This window comes from Nicotiana sylvestris, chromosome 12 (assembly GCF_000393655.2).
Source record: "Nicotiana sylvestris chromosome 12, ASM39365v2, whole genome shotgun sequence".
Lineage (NCBI taxonomy): Eukaryota > Viridiplantae > Streptophyta > Magnoliopsida > Solanales > Solanaceae > Nicotiana > Nicotiana sylvestris.
The window spans coordinates 144,567,489-144,591,303 of NC_091068.1; the positions used below are offsets into that span (position 1 = coordinate 144,567,489).

A 23,815-nucleotide genomic window follows, 5' to 3' on the forward strand; every position below is an offset into this window, starting at 1 on the left:
TTTTTGAGCACAAGTGTCATCCCTTTATTCTGTCTGCTGGGGAATACTTCCTCCATTTAAACTTATTATGTTGGGGCAACACTGGTTCAAACACCACTTCCCTTGAGACTGGTGCTATCTTTATTCTTCCTCGAATGGGTACCTGACTTCCAGAAAATTTTCCAAATGAAAGGAAAATTTTCTGCCCCAGTTTGACAGTCTCCCTTATGGCATGCATTTCTGTCATCAATGCCATTTCCTTTACCTGTTTCAAATCAAACAAAATTTGTTAGTTTAAAACGTGGTGGTTGGTTGTGATACTCCTACTGGGATGGCTTTTCCTTTTCTCCTTCCTTGCTCTGCGCTCCACAACTTGTTGGGGATGATATTATTTGCTGGGGATAATCCCTTTCTGCTGGGGATATCCCTCTTCTTTTGTGGCATAGCTCGGAAACTGGCATTTCCCCGACCTTTTAGTCTAGTATGAATTTCCCACACCATGCTCATTGCTCTCCTTGCTTTGTCCACGGGCCTCGGCCTTGAGGTTTATAACCTTTAATTTCGGCAAGGATATCCCTCTTGACACTCGTCAATCCTTTTGTCGATTCCCTTTTGCTGGGGATATCTTTTTGACACTGGCCTCGCGTTTGTTCCTGCTGACCATACCACTTGGATGTGCTAGTCAGATCTTATCTTGCACAATTGGAAAGCTGATGGCATATTTTGAAGTCAATTCACACTTGTTCTGACCAAACAGACTCTATTGGGGATTTTCTATGAAAGGAAAAAGATAAAAGGGAACAGAATAAAAAGACAAAGGAAAAAATGACTCTTTAACAAAAGAAACTATAAATAAAAACCTATCAAATGCAGATACCGACTCTAATGGTCATGACATGCATATGTGGTCTATCCTCCGTTGTCAATCATTTTTCGAGATCTTCAATTGGCAATTCCCATCTGATTCTCAATCTTCTTCGACTTGTAGTGCCCAAAAGGTTTTCACTATCAAGTCTCTCTCATTTTGTTTTTTTTTCTCTCAGCTTGCATCGCCTTATGGTGCCTGTGAAGGTTTTCACCGATAAGACTCTCATTTGTATCACTTTCCAGTTGGGGATTTGGAGTGTTGCCAGTATGACTCTCTCTGTTGGAGATTAGAGTCCTTTCTGCTGTGGAACGGAATGTTATGTTCACCGGTAAGACTCTTCATTTGTCTGTCTTGGCATCTTTTGAAGACTGATCAAAAGGTCTTTCTTTGGACCGTAATGTGGGTTTTTGGATAGGGCTAGAAAAAAAGGGTATTAAATGCTCAAAAAATGCATTAATTTTGGGTTATTAGTTACAACCTTCGGAATTAGATTTATTTACAACAAACGCAACCTTTGCCCCAGTTTCTTGCTGGGAGATATTTTAATTGATTTTTTTTTCATTTTTCAAAACTATGACCGAGCCGTAAAACACCTACGTATCCTCTTTGAGGAATCAGGTCAAACGTAGTTCCCAATTCCTCTTTTTTTTCATTTGACTTTTTTTTTTTTTTTTTTTTTGGTTACCATTTTTCTTTTCTTTTCTTTTTCGTTTTTTTTTTTTCATGTTTTCATGCCATGCTCGCGTTTTCTAGTCGTTTTTACTGATTCCGAACGAGGGGTATGAAAGAAAAATAAGTAAGGCTCAAAAGGGATAACGAAGGATAAAGTGTTTAGGTAGCAGAACAAAATGCCTTTGTCATTCCAGTCTTCAAAAACATGCCAAATGCAAACAACACAACAAACAATAGATTTATAGTCTCTTCCGACGGTGCTGGGCTTGACAATTATGTTAAACATTTGCTTTTCCCTTTGTTATTTCTAAAACATCGTTGGGCGACACTTTCATTATCATGAATGACCCTCTTGATTTTAACGGTTTTCTTTGTGTTTAACTTGCCCCAGTTCCACATGACTCGGGCTTCAAATAATCCCAAACCGTTCTTATTTCCTTTAAATGGTCTGATCGCCTTTCCAGGGTTTTACGATTAACTTTTAAGGTTTGGCCCAAACTGTGTGCGCATGTCATGTCACTAGAATCGGCACTGAACAAAAATGATAAAAGGCCTAAACAAAGAGATGACTGGAAATAAAGAAAGACCGAATTTTGTATTAGACTACCGGTGAAATGGTTTAAATAACAAAACAAACAAAACAATCCAGAACAAAATCCTAAAACAAACTGGACAAGACAATATCCGACTTATAACCCTAATAATCCGAACAACATAAATGTCAACAAAATAAGCCACCACAAGCTTCTCTCTTGTTAACCAAGGAACAGAGCGTCCTTCCACTTTATCAAGACTGGCATCTTAGCCACTGAGCTTTGCATCGATACTGCCAAGACCATTACCAGCTTCAATATCATCAACATTCGTTGGCAAGTTCTCGAGGGGGCTCGAGTGCACCATGTCACTGTTATTAATCACAACCCGCCCTTCTTGGATCATTTTCTCTACTTCCCTTCTCCAACTATGACAGCTCTCAATGTTGTGCCCTATGACATTGGAGTGGTAGGCGCATCGCGCTGCCGGATCAAAGCTCCTTGCAAGTGGATTTGGAGTACATGCGGGGAGTGGCTCAATCGAGCCAGCATGCTTTAGCCTTTCAAACAGACTTGCATAAGATACTCCGATAGGGGTGAGAGCCTTTCCTCGTTTCAGCAACCTTTCGTTCCTAAATGCTTGATTGGGCCGGAAACCTGATCCAGGGGGCTTCCGGTAGGCTTGTGAGGGTGGATAGGCCTTCTGTGGAGCTGGGTATTTGGAAAGTGAAGCCCGTCTTTGGGAATCTCGTGGAGAGAAGTAGCATTGGGGAGGGGAGTAGCGTGGACGAGTGATGGAGCTACTCGGGTAGCTAGGAAAGCTGTCATAAGTGGGCTGGGATGGAGAGTATGGGGGATGGGTAATGCCAGAGTTTGAAAAGCTTGGCGGTGGTGGGGGTGGTGCTTTCCCAGTTATCCATGCCTGATACATGTCTGCCACATGTTGTCTCAGCATTTTCACTTCTTCTACCAACCCGTTGTTCTGTTCGACCAATTGTTGTCGGTCATCAGTACCGACCCACCCTGTTCTGAGGTTCTGTGTCATTTGCTTTGCAGGGAGGAGTTACCACAACCAACCACTTTTCTATATATGAACACAGCAAAGGGAAGCCATCACGTTAGTGTCAGGGCATTTGACAGATAATCATATATTAGAGATGCAATGCACCTAAGCAGTTAAACCGTTCTATCAGAGATGCGATGCACTTGCGCTTTCCTTTATTTTTCTTTCTTCCCTTTTTTTCTTTTTCAGTGGTGGTCGAATCTTATGGAGATTGCCTACGTATCATGACCCCGCATGAATCAGACCTTGCGTAGTTCGGACCAATAAAGATAAACAATACTCAACATTTTTTTTTAATTTTCATATTAAAACAAACTGGGTTTCAAAGGTTTAAAGATGACCTACAAACTTGAAAATCAAACAACCCGCATATTCTAATCAAAAGATTTACAAACTCAAAAACAAACGGCCAGCTTCCTTTCCCCGTTTATCAAATGCAACCAAATGACTATTTTTGCAAATGTGGCCCCTTCCAATTCTCACATGAATTTTGAGGCTGGGGAGGATTATTTTATGAGACTTCACCAACTTGTCCATTCTTTTACGAAAATAACCTTTCGACAACTGAAAGATACTCTAAGGCTATTTCGGCAAGAACGGTTTAAGACGCGGCCGAAGCTGGCTCGGCTTATTATGACAAAATTCAAACGGTATTCACCTGACCGCCGACTCTTTGTTTTTTTTTTCTTTTAAAATTATAATAAAAACCTGGTGTTGCAAACACGGCCCTTCAGCGCCTCGGGGACGAAGATTTATAGGGCTGTGTGGGTCAACTAGACCAAAAATCCTAAACATGACCCAAAAGTGGCTGTTTATGCAAAGTCAGCCTTCCGGCGTTCCTTTCGGGAACATTCGGCTATTTATGACATAACAACATCACCTGACTTATTTATGACTCTTTTTATCGTTTTTCAAATTAGAAAACCCAATATTGCAAACACGGCCTTTCAACGTCTCGGGGACGAAGATTTTTAAGGCTGTGTGGGTCAACTGGACCAAATCTTAAATATGACCCAAAAGTGGTTGTTTATGCAAAGTTAGCCTTCCGGCGTCCCCTTCGGGAACATTCGGCTATGTCTTGATAAAACAGCGTCACCCGACTTCTTAGAAATTTGACATATATATTTTTGCTATTTTTTTTTTTTTGTTAAAGAGGAAGTTGGACATCACCCGACTTATTTATGACAAAATTAAAAATCTTGACATGTGTTTTTTTTTATTTGTTTTTGGCTTTTTTAGCAAAAGGGGGTTGGACCCGATGAGGGTTGCCTACGTATCTCACATCAGGTGAGAATCAAACCCGCGTAGTTCGGGCCTCGCGAATAAGTAAATGAACTAATATATTTTTTTTTAATTGGAACTGTGAAAGAACTGCTTAAAAGGAAGAAAGGAAGTATATATATATATATTTATTTATTTTTGATTGATTTCTTTTTGAAAGAAAGACTTGTAAAAAAAAATTCCTTTTCTTTTGATTTGAACTTTGAGAATTTCAAAAGTAAAAGGAAGTTTTTTTTTTTTTTTGAATTTCCATTTGTTTTTTTTTCTTATTCTGAAGAAAAAAAATAAAATATTTTTGGAATTTTACTTTTGATAAAAGAAATGCTTCTAAAAAATATTTTTTGAATTTTGAATTTTATTTTCAATTTTGAAAGAAGTATCAAAATATTTTCGGATTTTTTTTTTTAAAAAAATATTTTTATTATTTTTGTTTTATCAACAATGGAAAATAAAGATATTTATATTATTTTTTGCAAGACATATCTTTTTTGGAATTTTACTTTGAATTTTCTTGGCAAGACAAATACTCTTTGCAACAAATAAAGATATATATATCTTTTGGAAATAAAAAAAAACTTTTCGGATTTATATATATATATATATATATATATATATATATATATATATATATATATATTTGCGACAAATAATGAAAGACTTTTTTTTTTGCATTTTCATAAGCAAATAAATAATAAAAAAACATTTTAAAAATAAGACTCTTTTTTATTTTCATTTTCATGGCAAGACAAACTATATATTTTTTCTATTTTTTATTTTTGAAAAACAAAAACAGAACAACGACTTTTTTTTTCTTTTCTTATCTTTTAATAAAACAAACTAATAAGACATTTTTTTTTCATTTTCTTAAAATTTCGGCAGAGTTTTGACAGTATTTGGGCATTTGTTTTCTTTTCAAAAATAAACAATCAATTCCCTAACCGCTATTTCGTTTTTTTTTAATTTTAAAATATTATTCCTGATATTCACAAGTCAGTCAGCACACAAGTCCGAATCAAATAAATGCGCAAGTAGTAGCAAGTAAGATGCATCAGGATGGTCATTTTCATTTTTGGTACACCTGTCCTAGACAGACCCAACCCCTGTGTTGGGCCTCCAAAGTCAAATGCAACGTGATGCAAATAAGCGTTCCTACTAGGGATCCGGCATGAAGTCACGTTATTCTATATTCAAAACCTGGGTCAGTGTACTAGACTGTGTACCCGAGCGGACAACTCGAGTCGAGGAGGGGGCAACTTACCGGGAACCAAAAGGCCATCCGGCTTCGTAACTTGTCCGACCTCTTTCTTATTTCAGGGTATAACACTAACAGAATAAGGAGTCTCAACCAGTAAGCACATCCCCGGAGGTGAAGAGAGAAGGGTTCGGCACAGTTTATATATACAGTCAAATAATATCAAAGCGGTAAAAGCAGCATTTAGCACATTAGGCTCAAACATGTAAAAATCAGATAAAGCCAAATATAACAATTTATCTAAGCTCGAATTTCTAACCCTGAACCAGTGGTTCTGCGTTTAAAAAAATAAGTTATCCTCAGCAGAGTCGCCAGAGCTGTCACACCTCCTTTTTCCGCGCCCGCGAGGGTGCGTGGGAGTTTTTCCAATTAAAGGACAATCGAAACGGGATTTATTTATGTATTTCAGAGTCGCCACTTGGGAGATTTAGGGTGTCCCAAGTCACCAATTTTAATCCCGAATCGAGGAAAAGAATGACTCTGTTTAACAGTCTGCGCACCAAAAATCCGGATAAGGAATTCTGTTAACCCGGGAGAAGGTGTTAGGCATTCCCGAATTCCGTGGTTCTAGCACGGTCGCTCAACTGTCATATTCGGCTTATTTATCTGATTTTAATACAAATATGAACTTATGTGCAAATTTTATCTTTTTACCGCTTTTATTATTTTTTAATTATTTTTACAAGAATGTGAACATTGTTTAAAAACATGTCTTTGGATTGCGTCACATAAAATGCACCCGCGATCCGGAACGTATTTTTATTCAATGTTTTGGGATTTGGATTTGGGTCGCATAAATGCGCACCCGTGTTTAAGAATGTATTATTATTAAAATCATGCCTAAAGCGATTAACGTGTTATTATTTATGGGTAAGACTGTGGAATTCACTAAACAATCCATCCCGAATTCTAAATACTCAATTAAACATTTATTGAGGGCCCCGCAGTTAGTGCATTTTATTGGGCGAGGCTCATCTCATTTTATTTTTAAAAGGACAGTCCTAAAATGCCTACATTTTTTATTGAAATTTGTCTCTACAAAATAAAGGAGAAATATCTTAATTTATTTACATGTTATTACCTAGTTACATTATACTAGGCATGTTCTCAGTTTGTCAAATTAAAAAAAAATAGCAATTCTAATTTTAATCCTAGACCATTTACATGCTGAAATTAACCAATATTATTTAACTAAACAATATTTCTACCAACTTCCTACTAGATGGCCTATTCGTTTGATTTTTGACTCGACGGAATTACTGCACCATTTATTTATTTTTAGGCAATAGATGTAGATGGTTCATTTGTTAAGCTATCGTCGAATGTTCCACTATATGTATTAAATATCTACATGATTCTGATTTTTGCAAGTTAAATAATTTATACATACAAATAAAATTCAGAATATAATTAAATATAATTCAGAATTTCAACTCTTCATTTTTTTCGTATTCATGCTTCATATTTCGGATTACAATAACCAGCGTGTCAGTTGTGTACCTGATATTGGAAGCAAAAGAAAATGAAGATGAGAATCGACAGCAGTAATAACAATACAGCAGCAACAATCCAGCCACAGTAACAACCCAGGAACAGAGTTTGCAAACCGATGGAGTATTAATCCCAAAACAAAAAAAAACTTCAAGCTTTGATGACACAACAATTAATTCTGATTTCAAACAATGAAAGAAAACAGAATATTTTTTTTAGTTTTTTTTTATTTGAAAGTTTAAATATTTTTTCGGAATTTTCTCTCTCTTAAATGTTCAGCCCTTTTTTTTCCTCTCTTATTTTCAGATTCGTTTCTCTCTCTCCTTTTTTTTTTCTGTCTGTCCCCCTTTTATTCTGATTTCCAGACTTCTTATAACCCATCCCATAAATCTTTTAATCAATTAAAATCAACTCATTTTCTCTACCAAACTCATTATCTTCCCACTCATCCCCATTATATTAAATAAACATATCACACCACCCCATTTCATTTTGTCCCCCATGCTTCATTTAAAATAATGCAAGATTCCCCTTTAAATTAAATCTTGTCCCCCCTTTATATTAAATAATCATATCACAACCCACCCCATTTCATTTTGTCCCCCATGCTTCAAATAAACAATTACAAAATGTACAATTCCTAAACTACCCCTTCCGACCTTACTGAAATTACCAAACTACCCCTGAACGTATTACAAATTTACCAAACTACCCATCAGCTATAACACATCAATTAATCAAACTTAACCAAAATATAGACAATATGATCAATTTCTAACAATGTTCAAACAACAATATGAACACGGATGAACATCATAACAACAATATCACATGAACACGATTTTAACAACAAAGAACAACTAAAATTTGATTGAACAATATTTTAGCAACAAACAATCCTATTTTCGGATTCAACACCAACAACAAACAAAGTATGAAGATTTCTAAATTCAATCATATTGAACTTAAAATCAACTCTAACAACATTACAACAAACAATTCTTATATTAAACTTAAAACAAGATTATGAGACAAATTCAAGAAATAATCATAAATGATAAACAAGAAATCAAACTATACAAAATTCGGATTCAAGATCATCCAAACAAAGTATGAACATGAATGAATCTATTTTAACACAACAAACATGACGGATTAAACGATTAAATCAATATATTCCTTTAACACAACTAAATTCTTTAAACAAATAACAAGATCGACGAAGAAACAATTATGAACTTAAACTTGAACTTAACAATATTAACAATTTCTAACAATACATAAACACATGAAACAAATTGAAGAAATAGTTAATTAAATTTCAATTTGAATCTAACAAACAACAAACTAACAAATATTCACTTAAACAATAATACAAACATGAAATGAATATGAAAACAACTAATTAAACTTCTATTTTGAAATCTGAAAATTAATTTTAACAAAGCACATGAACATGAACAAACTAGAAAAAATGATTTCAACGATAAACAACGAACAAAACAAGAATCAAATATTTAACGATTTTAACTTTTAGAAATATAAAAACGAAATATGGACAAAATAAAACTCAAAAACAACTAACCGGAGATGAATCAACGAAGAACTTTGATTGTAAACAAATCTGTCCGAGCCTCGACCAAAGCTCGAACAAATGACGACGAAGACGAAGAGAAGATGAAGCAGCCCGTAGCTACTGCCGCGACGAGCAGCAGCAGCAGTCCGTCCAACACCTGCTGCGACGAGCAGCAGCAGCACGACGTCAAGACAGCAGCAACGGCGGCGACAGGCAGCAGCACATCGCGGACAGGCAGCAGCACATCGCGGACAGCCATGGACGACGACATGGTCGACGTCGAAGCTCGTCCATGGCTGTGTTCGTTTGGCTGTTTGGTTGAGACAGAAGCAGCAGCAGCTGGTCGACCATGGCAGCAGAAACGGCGAGGAGGATGACGGGAAGACGACACACCGGCAGAAGCAGCGGGGAGCAGAAACGGGCAGCAGTGCACACAACGGAGGTTTGACGAAGAAGATGAAGCAACGGAGAAACCATGGACGACGTCGACGGAAAAGATGAAGACGTGAAGATGGAGGGGAAACCATGGTTGGGGGGTGTAAGGGGGGCAGCCATGGTTGTGTTTTTTTTAGCTTGGGGAAGATGATGAAAAGAGAGAAAGAGAAGAAAGGGGGGGGGGGGGGGATTGGTTAGGTCTTTTTAGGGTTTTTTCTCTTTTTTTTTATGTTGTTTGTAAGATAATAGGATGTTGGGTTATGGACTGGGTCGACCCAGTTCGAAATGGACTGGGTCGTAGGGAAGATTGGGCCATTTTTTTGGGTCTATGGCTTGAAATCGAAGAAGAGGCCCAATTCCGTCTTTCTTTATATTTTCGCTCTCTTTTCTTCTTTTATTTCTCTAAAACTAAATTATAAAAATACTTAAACTATTATTAAGAACTAAATTAAGTTATAAAAGCGCAAATTAACTCTCAATAACAATTAACGCACAATTAAGTATTAATTAAGCATAAAATTGTATATTTGGACATTAAATGCTAAAAATGCAAACGATGCCTATTTTTGTAATTTTTAATTTTTGTAAAACAAATTTAATCACTAACAATTGTAGAATTAAATCCTATATGCAAAATGCGACATATTTTTGTATTTTTTATTAATTTAGCAAATAAACATGCACAGACAAATACAAATAATTATTCAAAATATCACAAAATTGCACATCAAAGAAAAATCATTTTATTTTTGAATTTTTTGGGAGTAATTCTCATATTGGGCAAAAATCACGTGCTTACAATACATTATAAAACGATACGTAATAACCATCCAAACAAGCTGAAAGTTAAATGAAACGATACGTAATAACCATCCAAACAAGCTGAAAGTTGTAAAAGTGTTATCACCGTATAAATATTAGGTAACACCACATGTTTAACATTTTATCTGAATACTATATCATTTATAAGATCAAAAGTTTCAAACAAATTCTTTCTTTTTTAAAATTTCTTGACCAGTTTCATATAAAATGAAAAGGAGTAATTTGACCGCTTCAGGTCATCGTGCGTGCTTACGGTCTAAAAAGAATATAATCGAATAATCAACTATTTTACGCTTTAATTCGTTGTGTTTTACGATTCATTTGCTAGACTTATCATCTTTGTGCTTTGATCTAATACCTTCAGTCTACTATTGGCCATTCTTCTCGGTGTGACATTCATTTCTTTGAGTTCATATTACTTCGTGACGCCAAGTTTGACTGATTGTTTGATATTAAATTAAATGGAATTATGGGAACGATCACATTTTGAAATATTTTCATTTTGACTAACTAAATTTGGGAAAAGATAATGGGAGATTGTTGTTTGAAATTCTGGAGCACCGTTTTCTTTTTCGTTGCAATTTGTAATTTATTAAGACTTTATTACTAATAAGTTGTGCAATTCAGTAACTTTTGATGCGTTTTTCATGCAATTATAACTTACTCAATGGCATATTAAAGACCATAATTACTGCTCAATTACTGTTGTTCGTCATTTTCTTTGTAATATTTAGTTATAGTATCTACAATAATATGTACAATATTACTTCTTATATGAATATAGTTTCTACAATAATATCTGCAATATGACTTCCTCGTGAAATTATTCATTGTGCTTTCCTTTTAATAAGATTATTATAATTATATAGATACCAGTGGCAGAATCAACCCATTTATTTGTAACCCGAACTCCTCAAATATAGGACATCATAGATCATGAATATATAGGATCCTAACGGTCCCCTACTATGAACCGACCCACATGGGCTTGTATATCTCTCTGGTCCCGGACTTAGGGACCGGGTCCTAAGTGGGTCGGTTCAACCGGTCCCCAACGGCTAGATTTACAAAAAAAATTCCCACTTAATCTTCTGACCGTTACCCATTTAAAATGTAGTCGTTATTGCTGCCAAAATAGTTGTTGGCTATTTATAAAATAGCCATTTAACCTCCCCAACTTTGTTTTAACCCCAAACTTTTTATAATTACACTTTTTCCCTATTTTCAACTATAAATATCCCCTCATTCTTTCATTTTTCTTCACCAAATCATCAATCTCTCTCTCTAATTTTCTTCTAAAATTGGTTACTTTGTTGTTGCAACTTGTGTGAAATATTGTGAAGTTGGTGAATTGAAGTATTCAAGTCTTCAACGATAATTAATTTTCAACAAGTTATTCGTCAATTCAGTAAACTCGTTCCAACTCTTTAGTTTTAATATTATAGTTTTTGTTTGTTTTATTTAATTACTTTGTATAATTATAACTAAGATGGCCTATTCCTTAAAAAATGTTTAGTAAAAAAAAGGGAAAATCCAAGAGTGGTGAATCTAGTGGTCAATCTATTCCTCCTCTAATTCTCCGGCCTCCCCTACCCAAACCTCATACCCGCCATCCACCTGCTCCTATTCTTGATAGTGATAATACTTTATTACAATTTACGAAGAGTCAATATGTGCATAATGTTGGAGGTGGTGAAAACTTAGATCATAAATATATGAATTCTCTTTACGGTAATCCAACTATTGATGAAGAACATGAGCAAGAAATAGATTTAGATGAAACACAACCGGATGATGATACACCCACTAGTCTTGTTGCTCAAATTAGCCCAACTAATCCAAATGATGCCCCAGTTGACCCCCATGTTACTACCCCTACTTTTTCTAGACAACCTTCTAAACGGGCCGAAACATCTCTTGTTTGGCCTTTTTTATTCAAATAAGAAAAAAGAATAAAGCTAAGTATAAAACTTGTGGCAAACAGATGGCTTTTAACTATATTGATCGGGGGGGACGAGAAGTTTGAAGAGACACATAATGATGCACCCTCAAGATAAAGCTAAATATTTTCAAATGAAAGTTGCGGTCGGGGGTCAAGTCCAACTAGTCAGCCTGACCCTAGTACCGGGTCAAATCAATTTCAACCGGGAATTAACACTATTACCAGTAGTATTTTATATTATGACCCAAGAAAAGATAGGGAAGAATTGGCAAAAATGGTTACTGTTATGTGCTTACCTTACAGTTTTCCGTCTAACCCCCACTTTGTGCATTATATTAGAAAAGTTTTTAATCCTACTTATAAAGGATACCTCGCACAACCGTAAAGAGCGATATTTATAAATATAAACATGAATATGAACAATATTTGCGCTATTTATTTACTCATATTAATTGTCGTGTTGCTATTACTACTGATATTGGTAGAAGTGGTAATGACTGTGATTATCTTACTATTACAAGTCATTGGATTGATGAGGACTGGATAATGCAAAAGCGCATTATTGCTTATAGAATAATTAATTTACGTCACACATGACAGTTTATTTCTAGCACGGTTACAGATATTTGTATATATTTTTGCATTAGTGATAAAATAATGTCAATTTCAATGGATAATGCTACTAGTAACACTAATGTTGTAGCCTTGCTTATCACTACACTAAATCCTGCATTTGGTAACACTTTTCATGTTAGATGTATTTGTCATATTTACCATTTAATTGTAGGTGATGGTACGAGAATTTTAAATGTTGAAGTTGAAAAGGTTAAAATGGCTCTTAACTGACTTTTTTATTCAAACCGTAGAAATAGACTTAGAGAATATTTTAAAAGATGCGATGAATTTGGCCTAAGAGAAAGAAAGGTTCCTAAACCTTGTCCAGCTAGATGGAATTACATGTATGAAAGTTTAGTTGTTGCATATGAATATAGAAACCCCATAAACTCAACGTTAATGCTCATGTAAGTGATGATGATGAACACCTTACAAATGTGGATTTGGCTAATGTTAAAATACTTGTAGATTTTTTAGAAAGATTTCATGTTGCTACAAATGAATTTTCTGGACAATATTATCCTACTATTTCGAACTGTTTAGTTTATCTTGCAGATCTTGCAAATTTGTTTGCTTATTTTTTAGAGGGTGGGAAAATTTATGAAGTAGCTATTGATTCTATGAGAAAGAAATTTAAATTTTTTTTTACCCTATTCCCCGTATTTATGGTATTGCTGCCTTGTTAAATCTTACTATAAAATTAGGTGGTCCTCAATATTGGTATCGATTTATTTATAATGGTTTAGCACTTGAATCTGAGGAGTTGTCTACACTTTTGGACGCACAAGCCTCAATTAAAATAAATGCTTTAACTATTTATAGTGCTTATCAAATTGCAATAGATAATGCTAGACCAGATATTCCAACTCCTTCTTCTTCTAGTTCTCAATCATCTAAAAGAACTGTAGGAGTAAGAGCACTTAGTGCTTGGACCGAGTTCAGGGGTTCTCAAGGTTGTACCACTAGTGATTGTTCACAACTAAATGAGCTTGAAGTTTATTCGTCACCGGGACTTGAGGAAGTGAATCCCGACGGCTCATTTAATCTTTTGGAATGGTGGAAGGACAAAGAAAAACACTTTACGATCCTTTCAAGGATGGTCCAAGACATTTTAACCATTCAAGCTTCAACAGTGGCATCGGAGAGTGCTTTCAATCAAGCAAGACTTCAACTCGGTGATTATAGAGCGTCTATGAGGGAGAGCTTGGAAAAATCAGTACTTTTCAGAGATTGGATCCGTTCGGAACGAAGAAATTTTGGACTTGTTGAATCACAACCAGAGGTAGACGAAGCTTACGAAGAAATGCTAGCTGAACTTGCGGAGGATGCAGCTTCGCCCGTAAGCGGTGATGAACAACCTTCTTTTCCGCCACCACCAACGGAAATTCCTCCGAGCCTTGATGGATTTATAAAATTTGTAAGAGATACCATGTAAAATTAATATGTAACTTGTATTTTGGCAGATCTTGATTAGTTTCTTTTTCTTCTCAATGGTGGTATTAGCACCTTGATTGTGCTCATTCCATTGGGAGGGAGGGGAGGAAGCTAAGAAAGATTGGGCCATGTTTTCTTAATGTCATAATAATAAAAATTATAACGCATTTCTTTGAATATCTTTTTACAATATTTTGTGTTTTAAATTTGAATTAAATTTTTTTAAGTCACAACTATATAATATAATTTACAAGAAAATACCTTAGATAAAAAATTTAAACAAATAAATAGGCCCACTTATTATTTATATATATAATTTACAAGAAATTGCCTTAGATAAAAAAAATTTAAAAAATAGTCAAAGGCCCATTTAGGACCGGGCCCGCCCCACATAGCCCGGGATCATTAGTTCGTGGTCCCGGTCCTGGTTACACCTAAAAGCCCACGAAGTTCGGGACCGTTTAAGTCCGGCCCACGAAGCCCAAGCCCACATAGACCAGCCCGTTTAGGACTGAAGCCCACATAGACCAGCCCGTTTAGGACTGGTCCCGGACCGTTTGCCACCCTTAAGGAGAACTGTCAATAACAGAAATCGGAATGGAAAAATTGCGACCCCCGCCAATATCGAAACTAAGAGATCACAAATTCTCCAATTATTTGAGAAGAGACAGTAATTATCTTTTTATCCTTTTTCATCTCTTTGCGATAAATAGTTCATGGAGTACACAAATTCGGAAAGACCATGTTTTTATTATTAATATCAAGACAAATAATTTATAGAATTATCTAAAATTGAAAGTTAATACCAGAGAGTCGCTACCCTGCAATGTCAATTACAAATCACAACCCCACAACTATACAGGGACAACCTCCGGTACGACAGGCGATCCATTATCTTCCGCAGTCTTTTCCTCGGTGCTATCTGTAGTTTCACTATTCTCTTCTTCAAATCCTTGCGTGAACCTATCGTAGTTTGTGGGCTCACTACTCTGGAATGGACGTTCACCCAATACTCGGACCAGATCTTCTTGATGGAGGACTTCCTTTTCAAGTAGCAACTCAGCAATCTGAGCCACATGTTCTCTGTGTTCCTCTACTAGTTTTACAGTATTATCATATGCTTTGGCTACCCATTCTCTAACTTCACTATCGATAATTGCTGCTGTCTTGCTACCGTAGGGCTTTGCCTCAAACGTATCATCTCTTTGTGGGAACGAAAGGAGGCCAACCTTGTCACTGAAACCATATACTGCTACCTGAGCATAAGTCATCTTGGTGACTTTCTCCAAATCATTTTGAGCTCCGGTGGAGATCTTCCCAATCAAAACCTACTCAAAAATTAATATTCATAAGAACATTGTAAAAATCTGATTCACTAGTCAAAAAAGGGTAGAAAAGACATTTAAAGATACACTGCCTTTTCAGTAAGGTAGTGACGACATATTGCCCAACAACTATCATAGGCAGAGTTGCTCCACCGAAAGGTATTTGTTCTATACGACCAGTGTCATTAAATCAAGATGTACTACTTCATTGAGCTTCTTTTCATTGAGGCTGAAAAGTAGGTAATTGGCTAGGACCAACCCCATTATGATTACTTAGAATATATATGCACTTAGACATATTACTCTGTAAAAGTTTGTGCACGACTAGAAAACCAATCATTCATATTATAACAGAAAGTTCCATCATGCAGCTTAGATGCCTAGTAATAGTCCTTTAATGGTTTTCTATATGCATCCAATCAATGTGGTGACAGTGCTTTCAATAAATTAAGTCTTAATGCAAATAGGGTAAACATATGAAAGTAAGAGAAAGAGTTGATAAACTTACCTGCTCAGCAGCTCGGCCACCAAGAGTCATGCATGTCATATCAAATAGCTGCTCTTTAGTCATTAAAAGGTTTTCATTGGGAACATACTGAGCAAATCCAAGGGCTGCTGTACCACGAGGAACAATTGTCACTTTAAGCAATGGCTCTGCATATTCCAAGAACCAACCAACAACAGCATGCCCAGCTTCATGATAAGCAACTGTCCGCCTTTCCAGCTTGCTTATGACCTGCAGAAACCACAAAGGTTTGCTTTGAATTATCTTATATCATCCAAAACAAATATTATTCATCCCATTCACAAGTCCTTACTAGAATCTAAAGACTGTTGGTCAGCAATTTCCAACAGCATCTAAAGAAATTGAACCAAAGCATACATCACCCAGGTCAACATTCACCAAAGTTCCCTTTTTATTTTGGGTAAAAAGAAAAGACAGAGAAGCAAGAGGAAAGAAAAGGAATTGAAATGTCATCTCAATCCAAAAGGAATCGAAATGTCATCTCAACCCAATATAAAGTAAGTTGAAGGGTGTCGAAGCAGAGAACATCATGCGCGAAATTCACTGCACTTCTTAGGGGGTGGGTGGGGGTGGGGGAAATGCAACCTAGACAAGGTTAAGATCCTCCGGGTAGCAGCAAATGACAAAGCTCAATTAGCACTGACAAGATTCAGTTGGCCCCAAGAGAGTTCAAAATGAATATATGTAAACCTCTGATGTGATGACCACATAAAAAAGGAGGGGGCCATTGGATGACAGATTATTCAAAGAAGTGCTCGAGTGGTTCAAAGTCACATTACAATCTTGCAATACTGGACAGGTTGATTTAGTTCCTTCCAATGCTGTAAACATCTGCCCCTAAAATTTTAAAGTATCCCATCTTATGCCACAGTGGATTACCCAGGACTCTAGAAGACGTTCACCCACCTCACAATGCTCTTCTTATGACAGCAAGAACTCAACAATTTGATCGAATTACAATACAAACCCTAATATGATTCGGTTAAATATTTTACTCGTACGCATCGTAAGACAGGAAAGAAATTTACTTGCTAAAAATGGAGGTATTTTTACTAAGTTCAGATGGTGGATCATAATATCAACATCTCAACGTCCTATGCTTTTCTAGGAGTTGTTTAGCTTTTCAGAGATTTATGCGTCAACAGAAAATATAAAGAACTTTTAGTACTTTTTATTTATTTATTATTATTATATTATTTTTACTTTTATTTATAATGTTGACCTGAGATGAGTTTAAATAGAGTAACATGGTACGTGAAGATTCATAAAGCCGACGCCAACTTGTTTGGGACTGAGGCGTAGTTATTGTTGTGATTGTCGTAGTCTCCTTACGAAACGCTCACCACAACCCAAACTATATTCACTTCTCATAGCTACTAAGCAGTAGATCCATAATGTTCCAATATCGATGCATATTGGACCAATGTACTTCTCAAGGAATCCTAACATTTTCATACTGAAACAAATGGCTTTCATATCCAAAACGCAGAACAAGATGAACAAAACATCATAGAAAATGCTGCTGTTGTAAAGAAAAGACTGAATATTTCCCTATGTTGCTATGGAAACATGAGATAAAGTACATAAATGGAAGGGGGAAAAGTGAGAAGACCAATACCTTATTCTTCTTCTCTAGACCACCAATCACCCTGTCTATTGCTGACTCAAAATGTTGCATGGTAATTATCGTACTCTCATTCCTAGCAGCAATTAGAGCAGCTTCATTACAAACATTTGCAATGTCTGCTCCAGCAAATCCTGGTGTTAGAGCAGCAAGTCTCTGTGAATAGAACCTTGCCTGCTGGTCAAGTTTCAACTTGTTCAGATAGATTCTGAAAATTTGATCACGGCCTTTGATGTCGGGTTTATCAATGCTAATCTGGCGATCAAATCGACCAGGTCTTAACAAGGCTTTGTCTAATATATCAGGTCTATTTGTGCCAGCAAGTACAACTACACCGGATGTGGTTGCAAATCCATCCATTTCTACAAGCAGTTGATTTAAAGTACTCTCACGTTCATCATTTCCTCCAGCAAAGCCTCCCTTCCCTCTTGCTCGACCAATAGCATCAATCTCATCAATGAATACTATACTAGGTGCACATTGTCTTGCCTCCTGAAATAAGCTCCTAACTCTAGATGGCCCAACACCAACAAACATCTCCATAAATTCTGACCCAGAAATCGAGAGAAAAGGTACACCAGATTCTCCTGCTGTAGCTTTAGCTAGAAGTGTCTTTCCAGTTCCAGGAGGACCCACTAGCAGAGCACCTTTAGGAATTTTGGCTCCTAACTCCTCGTACTTCTTGGGATTCTTAAGGAAGTGGACAAACTCCATGATTTCTTGCTTAGCCTCGTCACATCCAGCCACATCCTTGAAGAAAACCTGTACCAAGAAAGTGTTGGTAACTTTCCAAGAAATAATCATGAAATATCATGGCATGTATCATTTTTAAAAATTTCCATTTCAAAATGCTGCTATTTTTGAAGCTGCACAAATAATAGAAACTTATATTCTCACCTTATTCTTCGCATTTTTATCCATCTTGGTGAAATTCGCTTTGCCAATATTAAATATTCCACGACCACCTTTTCCGTCAGAGCCTCCTACTCCTATGCCACCCTGCACTCTTCGCCCCATATAATAAAGGACAGCTAGAAGCAATACTGTTGGACCAAACCTCATCAGTTCTTGGAACCAATTCAATTCATCAACATATACCACAGGAACATAATTGTGAGGGTCTATTCCCCAGGCTTCTTGTGCTTCCTCAAGCTTCTCCTCAAATGACTCAACACTCCCAATGTTAAAATAGTATTTGTACTGGCCCGTGTTTCTTCCACCATTCGTACCGCTTGAAGGACCTTGAACAGTGTCATCGCCTGTTTGATTAATACCAGGTGCAGAACTTCTCACGTAAACTTTGGCCACAGATTTGTTAGCGACGACAATTCGATCAACTAGACCAGCTTCAAGTAGCTTGTTTTTGAATTCTTGGAAGCTAATCTGAAAATTTACATGAAGCGAAATAACCATGATAAAGAGAAAAAAGATTCAGAAGACGATCAACTGAGGTTAATGGCTCATGTATCTCATCATAGGACAACAACAACAACCCAGTGAAATCCCACTAGTGGAGTCTGGGGAGGGTAGTATGTACGCAGACCTTACCCCTACCCGAAGGGGTAGAGAGGCTGTTTCCGAAAGACCCTCGGCTCAAGAAGACAAAAAGACAAAAGGAGACAATATCAATTAAAATCGTGCACTATTTTCTTGTTCTAGATGTATTGCTCTACTAAGGCAAAGATTTGCCGTACAGGGCAAACAGGTAGTAAGGTCTCTAAATATAAAGCATTTGAATGAAAAAACATGAAATTATCCGTGAACCAGTATATGGTATAAGAACATCAAATCTTTCATTCATCAGTCAGACTATGTAAAAGACAAGCTCAACTTTTCCATTATCAATATACAAGTTAATCCATTTATACGCGTGGGCCGTCTGGGAGAGGGGGGAAGGGAGGCAGAAGTAATGGTTGCAGACCAATAGAACAATATTATATGAGAAAGCTGCAACTCCATTGCAGAGTTTATCAATAAATATCTAGTTACACTAAATCTAAGTCCTTACTGCATTCATGGTATAACACAGTATCTCCATTGATCACTAACAGGCTCAGCAAACCTTTTTTCTCAATCATGGTTTTTGTGAAACCTTACGTGGAGTTCGGATTTTTTTCCATGTTTTCCTAGAAAACTGCAACTTTTGAAAAACAATTTTTAGACAATAACTGTGTTTGAATTGTTTCTGGAACGAATAGCTGTTCTGTAAACAATGAAAAGCACCTGAAATCTGTTTCGGTTTTTTAGGGAACTTTCTGAGTTCTTTGTAAAAACAAGTCTGTTTATAAACCAAATATAGTTGTTATAATATAAAACATCCATTGGGAAAAAACTTATAATCAAATGATCTCCAAACCCAAGAAGATTGAAAGTGATACCTTCCACAACATTCAACACTAATGCAGAATAGTTAATTCCATCACTCTGATCTCCGTCAAAACAAAAAAGTACTTAACTCATTCGATCTTTTTGAAATGGAATTCTTCTGACAGCAATATCAGTCAATCTTTTAAATGGCATTAGGATTTTAGAAAGTCTTGGGACAACATTCCAAAAGCAAAAGCTAACATGTGTTTGGAAAGAAAACAAAGTGAAACCAAATTATTTAGGATTTGGAAACATATAGAAAATGTCATTTCAAACACCAACTCCAAAACTAATTCTTCTAAACCAACTCACCACTTCCGTCCATGAAAGTTCCAAAACCAATTCCCCAAAATCAATCCCTACCTTGAACACCCTCTATCATAGTATCCTCATTTACTAGTTAGTAAAGTTATTTGTTCTTTCATTTCCACTTCTCAGTAGAAGGCAAGCCATGATTGCAAAAAGTTGGTCCTAACATAGATATCAGCACGATCACAATCAAGTACACATGGAACTCAAACTCCATAAGGCACTAAACTCGTCCTTGAAAAGAAAGAGAAAGTGGCTGAAACAATGAAAACTCGAACTGTAGAAGTGTTGGTTAAGACTAACCTCCTTTTGTTCACGAGGACCGAGAAGTGTCGATGACAGAATAAATCCAATAAATAACAAGGGTGTGAGAATATTTTGATATTGCTTCAGGAAGTCCTGAGGGTTTCCTTGCTCGCCTGTACTTTCCTCTGCCAAAAAAGAAACCAAAATTAATTTTTCACCATAGACAGGCCAAAAGAGAACACAACAAGAAATGGGAAAAGAATGTGGAAGTCATGCTAGCAATTGTTACTTACCACTTGTTTCATACTCCATGATAGAGGATGCAACGATGCTACATTTTTTAGACTCATAGCAACTGTGTAATCTTAACCTCCTAGAAACTCAGCACCATAAATTTCCATATACAAAGATTACTTTCGCACTAAAGTCAATTGAATATCTCTTCGTCCACTGGAAGTGTTTAATTAGAGAGCTTCAGTTCAACTATATGAAAAATAAAGAGAACATTGTCCCTTGTTTTAAATTAATGTAAACAAATACATTTTTCTTATTCATTTAAAAGACACTGCTAACCTTTTAAAAAGATATTTAATTTATCAGCTCATGAACTAAAGTTCTGCAGCCGCAACTCGTAATAGATCTTTTGACACAAATGAAGGGAAGAATTAAGAGTGATCCAAAAATAAACTCTGGAAAAGATTTGTCTAAGGATATTGAAAAAAAGAACTATTCGCTGAAAAGGATAAAAGAAAGAAAAACAAGAAAAAGAAAGGGAAGACTCACAGAGTATTGTACTCAATCAGATTATCAATGATGCAGATTAGATCATTTTATTTTTCGAGAGTAAGTTCTGAAGCTGACCCTGGTTAGTTGCTAGATGAGTATTAATTTCTAACTTCTAAAAGATAACTTATTTAACATGCGGTCAGCTAGCTTACCTAACTGTTCTTGCCCAGGTTCGGTTATTTATGCCATGTCGATGAGTGATATATGCGAAAGTAATGATATCTCTCTTCTCAACATCAATAATAAATACATTCTTATTTTTCATAAATAGAGGATTATCTGCGAAACCCTCTTAGATAACATAAAACAGCATTTTTAAAAGCGATAAGCACAGAAGAGTGACAAGATCCATGTGGCTTGAAGCGAAAAGCATGAAGTGAAGCACATGCTTCTTTGAAGTGAAGCATACATTTTGCTGAAAACTAGGAATACCAATGAATTTAATTTTGAAGGGAGTAGTATAACAATTAATTGATATTGAAAAAAAAATTCAGCATCCAATGGCCGATAACAATCCAATCAAAGTTGAGAATCAATGAACTCGCAGAACGTTAATATTCTCACACTTCCCTAAACTGCATGACTTCACCCATGAAGCAATAACTCTTTGCTTCGCATCGCTTAAGAGACAAAGTGACGCCTTTTACTAACACTGACATAAATATATCAGACATTCTGCACCATCAAATTAAGAACATATAGACGGTTTTGAAGTGAGAGTTGCTATTGAAGACATCCAATTCCCAGTATAATTTTGGACACATAGCAAAGCATGTAATCTCAACCTCCAAGAAATTCAGTACCATAAACTTCCATACACAAAGGTTGCCTTCGCAGTAAGAAGGCTTTAATCCATGATTTGCATATGCAGTGTAGAGTCACTTTTACACAGTCCTTAAGACAAAGGACCAAACAAGGGATATTGCAGAATATCAAAATCTACTTCGACACATTCAACTAGAGTAAATAAGGCGCTATTCCACTAGCTAATTTCCGTCTCTATTCATAGATAGGTATTCTCATTTTCCTAAACATTTGGAATAGTATAAATGAGCTATATCTCTAACACTTTCTCTCACCAATGATTTTAGTAATCCAAAGTTCTACTTAATCATATGCAACATACTTTAGAAAACAAAAACTTAGCTCGAACTGAAATATTCCCTATATTTACACATTCTAGTAAAGTCTAACAACTTACCATAAATAATTTTGCTTTATCATATGTTACTGAACATCAAATGCACAAACTGTTAATTCATTGCACTACATACCTTTGCCCGCCTTTTGATTGTTCCCTTTTGGGACTTCTTTCTTATTCTTTGGATAATAGTTCTCATAGTCTACAAAATCAAAACACAACAATATGAATCCATCACCAAGAAAAAGTTTTTATTTTTTTAAAACGGAAAAAAAAAGTGTAAGGAATTATTCTTACTTTTATTCTTTGATCCTTGGCTGCAAAAAAACCTCCGGAGTCTCGGCTTTGCAAATAGTGAATCAAGTTCCGACAAATATGCCTTATTGACACCTTGTTTTCCAGCTCCAATAGATGTCAAGTAGCTTCTCACAAACCCTAACCCGCCATTGACGCGTGTAATGCACGCATCACGCGATGCCACTTCATCCAAAATCACTCCTCTCACACCAGACACTAATCTCTGCTCAATCAAAAAAAAAAACGTATCATACTAATAATATTAACATAAATAAACTCAAAAAATACGAAAAGATTTAAAATTTATGAAATTGCAGCTTACTTTATTAATCGAAGATTTTGCGAGAGAGCGATTAATACGTGAAAGAATCATCTTTTAGATGATCCGAACATGAATTTCTGCACAAATTTCTATTCTAATCCCTAAAAATCTGATTTAAATCACAGAGGAATCGATTGAATAAAACCTAAAGAAAAATAATTTAATTTCAGGTAGCAGAGTTTGAAAAGGTAGTTTCCGTGTTTTTAATGCATATGGTGTGACCTATAATACAGTTTGCTGAGTTTGAAAAAAGGTTGAGGAAAATCAAAGGAAGTAGGACGGAGGAGGGACAGGATAGAAGAAGTTGGAGAAAACCGGGAACAAAAACCGACTCGGTTACGTGGTTAATTATGGACCGGACTTCCTTTTATGGGCTTTATTCTGACAGAGTACTTAGGTTATTTGGATGTTGAGGAAAATGTTCGTGGGATAGGGTAAAAATTGTACGATGCTAGCCACTTTTGGACTGGTTTTTGAGAAGTAGCCGGTATTTAAAAATTTGTCAAAAAGTAGCCACTTGTGATGCACGCTTGGAAGATGTTGAGATGGATGTGTGGTCATACTAGGAGAGATATGTTTCGGAATGAAGAGATTCGGGACAAGGTAGGAGTGATCTCCGTGGTAAACAAAATGAGGGAAGCAAGCTGAGATGGTTCGAACATGTGAAGAGGAGATGCATTGATGCCCTAGTGAGAAGGTGCGAGAGGTTGGTAATTGGGGGGTCTAAGCAGAGTTAAAAGTAGGCCGAAGAAGTATTTTGGGGAGAAGTGATTAGACAGGACTTGAAGATGACGCATCTTCAGCTTACTAAAGACATGACCTTAGATAAAAGGATACAAAGGGTGATGATTAGGGTAGAATGTTAGTAGGTAGTCGAGATTGAGACATCATATCTATCCAATATTTTTC

General features: G+C 36.1%; 1 protein-coding gene across 1 annotated transcript; it reads right to left on the bottom strand.

Moving 5' to 3' along the window:
* Positions 1 to 14,693: 14,693 nt before the first annotated feature.
* LOC104230318 (ATP-dependent zinc metalloprotease FTSH 10, mitochondrial-like) lies at positions 14,694 to 23,244 on the bottom strand. The gene is made up of 8 exons (XM_009783084.2): positions 22,907 to 23,244; positions 22,585 to 22,807; positions 22,421 to 22,489; positions 20,418 to 20,545; positions 18,336 to 18,821; positions 17,433 to 18,200; positions 15,797 to 16,024; positions 14,694 to 15,291 (listed from the first exon to the last, which is right to left on the bottom strand). The coding sequence occupies exons 1-8, from the start codon at positions 22,955 to 22,957 to the stop codon at positions 14,818 to 14,820; spliced, it is 2,427 nt and encodes an 808-aa protein (XP_009781386.1). The 5' UTR covers positions 22,958 to 23,244; the 3' UTR covers positions 14,694 to 14,817.
* Between the last annotated feature and the right edge of the window lie 571 nt (positions 23,245 to 23,815).

What these genes read in the sequence shown, in the direction of transcription:
- LOC104230318 (XM_009783084.2), bottom strand. Translation starts at nt 22,957, where the DNA reads ATGATTCTTTCACGTATTAATCGCTCTCTCGCAAAATCTTCGATTAAT. An exon ending in ATAAAAATGCGAAGAATAAG is followed by an intron (nt 18,201 to 18,335) that starts GTGAGAATATAA and finishes TTCTTGGTACAG; the next exon opens with GTTTTCTTCAAGGATGTGGC. An exon ending in GTCTAGAGAAGAAGAATAAG is followed by an intron (nt 16,025 to 17,432) that starts GTATTGGTCTTC and finishes TGGTTTCTGCAG; the next exon opens with GTCATAAGCAAGCTGGAAAG.